Consider the following 7,500-nt stretch of genomic DNA (forward strand, 5'->3'; position numbering starts at 1 on the left):
AAAGTCCTCATTATTAGATAAAAAGTCATAAATATGATTTTAAAAGTCCTCATTATTAGATAAAAAGTCATAAATATGATTTTAAAAGTCCTCATTATTAGATAAAGTCAAAAATATGATTTTAAAAGTCCTCATTATTAGATAAAGTCAAAAATATGATTTTAAAAGTCCTCATTATTATATAAAAAGGCAAAAATATGATTTTAAAAGTCCTCATTATTAGATAAAAAGTCAAAAATATGATTTTAAAAGTCCTCATTATTAGATAAAAAGCAAAAATATGATTTTAAAAGTCCTCATTAGATAAAAAGTCAAAAATATGATTTTAAAAGTCCTCATTATTAGATAAAAAGTCAAAAAATATGATTTTAAAAGTCCTCATTATTAGATAAAAAGTCAAAAAATATTATTTTAAAAGTCCTCATTAGATAAAAAGTCAAAAATATCATTTTAAAGTCCTCATTATTAGAAAAAAAGTCAAAAATATGATTTTAAAAGTCCTCATTATTAGATAAAAAGCAAAAATATGATTTTAAAAGTCCTCATTATTAGATAAAAAGCAAAAATAGGATTTTAAAATCCTCATTATTAGATTGTGAGATGAACAGTTGAAATTAGGACTTTAAATATTCTGAGATAAAAATAGACTTAAAAGTCCTAATAATGAGATAAAAAGCTGAAATTAGATTTTTAAAAAGTCTAAATTATGACCAAATCACACACTAAGATATTTAAGAGATGAAATCATGCTCATTTCTTTTTAAAACGCACTTTTAATTTTTGAATTCACACTTATAATAATAATATTTACATTATTGTTTTCATTTTTTGCTATTACATTACGGCACATTAAAGAGCATCAAAACGTCATTAAAGGTGCAGTACGCCATTTCTGAGAAATTATGTTGATATATGTTGACATCACCAAAACAAACACGCCCCTATCTTGATAGCCCCGCCCCCAAATTCTCCAATGCAAATTCTTTAACACAGGCTCCTCCCCCCTCATGAGTGTATACGCCCTTTTAGCGTTCTCAGAAATCGCTTACTGCACCTTTAATTGTTTGAATTTGATAGTAAACCGTTGTTTCATATCATAAAAAGCACTTTTGGTGATTATTGGATGGTAGTAGCGCTACAAGTAATCAACTGAAATGAGAAAAGCTCAGCAGTGTGATTTGAGAATGCTGAAATGGAGGCGGTGTGGTTGTGTGCGTGCAGCGAGTCGGCGTGCCGCTTCTACAGTCAGCAGATGAAGGGCAAACACCTGGCCATCAAGAAGATGAATGAGATCCAGAGGAACATCGACGGCTGGGAGGGCAAAGACATCGGCCAGTGCTGCAACGAGTTCATCATGGAGGGCGCGCTCACACGAGTGGGCGCGAAACACGAGCGCCACATCTTCCTGTTCGACGGCCTCATGATCTGCTGCAAGTCCAACCACGGCCAGCCCCGCCTGCCCGGAGCCAGTGCGGCCGAATACCGGCTCAAGGAGAAGTTCTTCATGAGGAAGGTGCGTGCTGATTGGCCCATTCCCATAGAAAGATAATCAAAGTCTGAGGTACTAATAAACAGACAATATCCGAGTAATATGCATGCGAATAAGCAACTCGTTAATAGTGAGAACTTCAAACTATTTATATTTTATACAACATGTATATTTTACTAAATCATTTGCACTCTAAAATTGCTTTAAAATCAAAGCCAAATCTATTTCACATTCGAAGTTATCACAAAAATGTACGTTTTTTTTAGGCGCTGTACCAAGACTAGCCACCTGGTGACGCCCACATTTCATTAAGAAGTTTAATGTGTGTTCACATTTTACAAATTAATACATTTCTGTGACAATTGTTTTTCGGTTTGGACGATAAGTGTCTGAAGTAGACTTTTATTTTGACAGTGACGGGACTTTTATTTTGACTGTCTGAGCGAAATACTGTCAAAATAAAAGTCTTCATCCAACACTAATTGGCCAAACAGAAAAACTCTCAGGCGTTCAAACACTGTCAAAATAAAAGTCCTGGCACCGTCAAAATAATCAACTTCTGACACGTATCGGCTAAACTAAAATACTCTCAGGCGCTTGCACGGTGTCAAAATAAAAGTCCTGGCACCGTCAAAATAATCAACTTCTGACACATATCACTAAACTAAAATACTCTCAGAAGCGCAGACACTGTCAAAATAAAAGTCTTCATCCAACACTTATCGGCAAACAGAAAAGCTCTCAGACGTTCAGACACTGTCAAAATAAAAGTCCTGGCACCATCAAAATAATCAACTTCTGACACATATCGGCTAAACTAAAATACTCTCAGAAGCGCAGACACTGTCAAAATAAAAGTCCTAGCAGTGTCAAAATAATCCACTTCTGACACGTATCGCTAAAATCGCTAAAAATCCTGGCAACGTCAATTGGCCAAACAGAAAAACTCAGGCGTTCAGACACTGTCAAAATAAAAGTCCTGGCACCGTCAAAATAAAAGTCCTGGCACCATCAAAATAGTCAACTTCTGACACGTATCGCTAAACTAAACCCTCCAGGCGTTCAGACACTGTCAAAATAAAAGTCCTAGTACTGTCAAAATAAAAGTCCCAGCACTGTCAAAATAATCAACTTCTGACACGTATCGGCTAAACGAAAATACTCTCAGGCGCTCAGACACTGTCAAAATAAAAGTCTTCATCCAACACTTATCGGCCAAACTCTCAGGCGCTTGCACACTGTCAAAATAAAAGTCCTAACACTGTCAAAATAATCCACTTCTGACATGTATCGCTAAACTAAAATACCCTCAGAAGCTCAGACACTGTCAAAATAAAAGTCATGGCACCGTCGAAATAATCAACTTCTGACACATATCGCTAAACTAAAATACTCTCAGAAGTGCAGACACTGTCAAAATAAAAGTCCTGGCACCGTCAAAATAAAAGTCCTGGCACCATCAAAATAATCAACTTCTGACACATATCGGCTAAACTAAAATACTCTCAGAAGCGCAGACACTGTCAAAATAAAAGTCCTAGCAGTGTCAAAATAATCCACTTCTGACACGTATCGCTAAAATCGCTAAAAATCCTGGCAACGTCAATTGGCCAAACAGAAAAACTCAGGCGTTCAGACACTGTCAAAATAAAAGTCCTGGCACCGTCAAAATAAAAGTCCTGGCACCATCAAAATAGTCAACTTCTGACACGTATCGCTAAACTAAACCCTCCAGGCGTTCAGACACTGTCAAAATAAAAGTCCTAGTACTGTCAAAATAAAAGTCCCAGCACTGTCAAAATAATCAACTTCTGACACGTATCGGCTAAACGAAAATACTCTCAGGCGCTCAGACACTGTCAAAATAAAAGTCTTCATCCAACACTTATCGGCCAAACTCTCAGGCGCTTGCACACTGTCAAAATAAAAGTCCTAACACTGTCAAAATAATCCACTTCTGACATGTATCGCTAAACTAAAATACCCTCAGAAGCTCAGACACTGTCAAAATAAAAGTCATGGCACCATCGAAATAATCAACTTCTGACACATATCGCTAAACTAAAATACTCTCAGAAGTGCAGACACTGTCAAAATAAAAGTCCTGGCACCGTCAAAATAAAAGTCCTGGCACCATCAAAATAGTCAACTTCTGACACGTATCGCTAAACTAAAAAACCCTCCAGGCGTTCAGACACTGTCAAAATAAAAGTCCCAGCACTGTCAAAATAATCAACTTCTGACACGTATCGGCTAAACGAAAATACTCTCAGGCGCTCAGACACTGTCAAAATAAAAGTCTTCATCCAACACTTATCGGCCAAACTCTCAGGCGCTTGCACACTGTCAAAATAAAAGTCCTAACACTGTCAAAATAATCCACTTCTGACATGTATCGCTAAACTAAAATACCCTCAGAAGCTCAGACACTGTCAAAATAAAAGTCCCGGCACCGTCAAAATAAAAGTCTTCATCCAACACGTATCGGCTAAACAGAAAAACTCTCAGGCATTCAGACACTGTCAAAATAAAAGTCCTGGCACCGTCAAAATAAACGTATCGGCCGAACAGTGAAACGTATCGGTTCTTCAACAGGTCCAGATCAACGACAAGGACGATAAGGAGGGCGAGTACCGGCACGCCTTCGAGATCATCCTGAAGGACGGGAACAGCGTGGTGTTTGCCGCCAAATCAGCGGAGGAGAAGAACGGCTGGATGGCGGCGCTGATCTCGCTGCAGTACCGCTCCACGCTGGAGCGCATGCTGGACACGGCCATGCTGCAGGAGGAGAAGGAGGAGCAGATGAGGCTTCCTGGGGCCGAGGTTTACCGCTTCGCCCAACCAGACTCCGAGGAGAACGTGGTGTTCGAGGAGAACGTCCAGTCCAAGTCCGGCATTCCCATCATCAAAGCCGGAACCGTGCTGAAGCTCATCGAGAGGTTGACCTTCCACATGTACGCCGGTGAGTGACGCGCGACTTTTCACACTGCAAAAAATGCTTTTCTTACTTGGTGTTTTTGTCATGTTTATAGTCCAAAGGTCTAAAAAATCTTACATTAAAAGGATTAGTTCACTGTTAAATAAACTTTTGCTGATAATTTACTCTCCCCCATGTCATCCAAGATGTCCATGTCTTTCTTTCTAAAGTCGGAAAGAAATGAAGGTTTTGGATGAAAACAGTCCAGGGTTTTTCTCCATATAATGGACTTCAATGGGCTCCAAACGGTCCAAATGACAGTTTCAGTGCAGCTTCAAAGGGCTTTAAACGACACCAGATGATGAATAAGGGTCTGATCTAGACAAACCATCAGTTTCTGAGAGAAACCCAGCAGTATTTATGATATTATTTCACCTCTTATCAGACGAGCGTGATCATCTCTGAGCTCAGACATAACTTCCGACAAGTGAGGTCAAATACGAGCGTGGTCATAGATATATATACGTAGATGCCTCATTAGCGACTGCACGGATCAGTAGAATGAGGCATCTACTATCGATATATCTATAACCATGATCTAATTTGACCTCACTTGTCGGAAGTTATGTCTGAGCTCAGAGATGATCACGCTCGTCTGTTAAGAGGTGAAATAATATCATAAATACTGCTGGGTTTCTCTCAGAAACTGATGGTTTGTCTAGATCAGACCCTTATTCATCATCTGGTGTCGTTTAAAGCCCTTTGAAGCTGCACTGAAACTGTCATTTGAACCGTTTGGAGCCCATTGAAGTCCATTATATGGAGAAAAACCCTGGACTGTTTTCATCCAAAACCGTAATTTCTTTTCGACTGCAGAAAGAAAGACATGGACATCTTGGATGACATGGGGGAGAGTAAATTATCAGCGAAAGTTTATTTAAAAGTGAACTAATCCTTTAAGAAGCATTTACTAGACAAGCAAAAGTCTTTGTCTTGTTTTGGGGGAAAATAACTCAAGGGAGTTTTTGCTTAAAATGAGCAAAATAATCTGCCAATGGGGTAAGATAAATAATCTTGTTTTCTGTTTGAATTAAGATTATTTTGCTTACCCCATTGGCAGATTTTAAGCAAAAACTCACTTAATATTGAGTTAAGACAATCATTTTTATTTGGCTAGTAAATGCTTCTTGTTTTGAGCATTTTTAGACGTTTGGACCCAGGGTTCCCGCGGGGTCTTAAAGTCTTAAATTTCAAAATTCTTAAAGTGAAAGCATATTAATACGTCTTATACCTGCTCCTGTCTGTGTTAATGTTAAACAAACAACAACAGGGAAAAACACCACTGTTTGTATCCGTATCTTTAGGTTGTATTTATTTGTCCTATTGTAATTGGTTAACAAGTTCTTATTTTATGAAAGACCGTTTACTTGAGAACTTTTTACTTATATTAAGCAATTGCTTACTTGTAAGATTTTGGTCATATTTCCCCACGCTCAGCGATAGTGTTATTAAAGCTAGAGAGCGCACCACTGGACCAGCCTTTCTCTGTAATACCAGACAAGATTCATGCGTTTGTTTGTTTTATTGTCATGTGTGACTTGTGCATCTAATATGGTAAATATGGCATCAAACAACAAAACTGGAAATGACCACCACAAAATCAGTCATTTTGATCTCAGAAGGAAAAATACATGATTGAGATTGAGCTATGAGGAAGTGCAAGTTTACTAATACTTTGTTCAATTTGAAGAAACTAATTTGCTTTGCTAGTAATTTTGTGATTCTGCATTTCCTTTGTAGGTTTTATTATTGCGTGATATAGGTCTTAAATTTAATTCATAACGGTCTCAAAAAGTCTTAAATTTGATTTGGTGAAACCTGCAGAAACCCTGGGACCAGAAACAAGACACAAATGCTAAGTAAGAGAAGCATTTTTTTGCAGTGCAGTCGCCATTTTGATAAAAATACAGTAGAAATTGTGAAATATTATTATAATTTAAAATGGCTTTTCTCTATGTGGATATATAGTAAAGTGTCATCAGCTGTGATATTGGGTTGTGTGTGGTGTGTGTGATATTGGGTTGTGTGTGTGATGTTGGATCTGTGTGTGGTGTGTGTGATATTGGGTTGTGTGTGATGTTGGATCTGTGTGTGGTGTGTGTGATATTGGGTTGTGTGTGTGATGTTGGATCTGTGTGTGGTGTGTGTGATATTGGGTTGTGTGTGATGTTGGATCTGTGTGTGGTGTGTGTGATATTGGGTTGTGTGTGATGTTGGATCTGTGTGTGGTGTGTGTGGTGTGTGTGATATTGGGTTGTGTGTGGTGTTGGATCTGTGTGTGGTGTGTGTGATATTGGGTTGTGTGTGATATTGGGTTGTGTGTGGTGTGTGTGGTGTTGGATCTGTGTGTGGTGTGTGTGATATTGGGTTGTGTGTGATATTGGGTTGTGTGTGGTGTGTGTGGTGTTGGATCTGTGTGTGGTGTGTGTGATATTGGGTTGTGTGTGGTGTGTGTGATATTGGGTTGTGTGTGGTGTTGGATCTGTGTGTGGTGTGTGTGATATTGGGTTGTGTGTGGTGTTGGATCTGTGTGTGGTGTGTGTGATATTGGGTTGTGTGTGATATTGGGTTGTGTGTGGTGTGTGTGATATTGGGTTGTGTGTGGTGTGTGTGATATTGGGTTGTGTGTGATGTTGGATCTGTGTGTGGTGTGTGTGATATTGGGTTGTGTGTGATGTTGGATCTGTGTGTGGTGTGTGTGATATTGGGTTGTGTGTGGTGTGTGTGATATTGGGTTGTGTGTGGTGTGTGTGATATTGGGTTGTGTGTGATGTTGGATCTGTGTGTGGTGTGTGTGATATTGGGTTGTGTGTGATGTTGGATCTGTGTGTGGTGTGTGTGATATTGGGTTGTGTGTGGTGTTGGATCTGTGTGTGGTGTGTGTGATATTGGGTTGTGTGTGATGTTGGATCTGTGTGTGGTGTGTGTGATATTGGGTTGTGTGTGGTGTTGGATCTGTGTGTGGTGTGTGTGATATTGGGTTGTGTGTGGTGTTGGATCTGTGTGTGGTGTGTGTGATATTGGGTTGTGTGTG

The 7,500-nt window shown here is 39.0% G+C and overlaps 1 protein-coding gene across 1 annotated transcript in view; it reads left to right on the top strand.

Moving 5' to 3' along the window:
* sos1 (son of sevenless homolog 1) overlaps window positions 1–7,500 on the top strand; it is a gene marked incomplete at its 5' end in the record, with an annotated part of 100,174 nt that overhangs the window by 42,887 nt on the left and 49,787 nt on the right. The window contains 2 exons of the mRNA XM_079844438.1: window positions 1,222–1,513; window positions 4,085–4,451. Coding sequence (XP_079700564.1) covers window positions 1,222–1,513; window positions 4,085–4,451 — 659 coding nt within the window. The remainder of the gene's footprint in view (window positions 1–1,221; window positions 1,514–4,084; window positions 4,452–7,500) is intronic.

This window comes from Gobio gobio (genome assembly GCF_949357685.1).
Source record: "Gobio gobio genome assembly, chromosome: 19".
Classification (NCBI taxonomy): Eukaryota; Metazoa; Chordata; class Actinopteri; order Cypriniformes; family Gobionidae; genus Gobio; species Gobio gobio.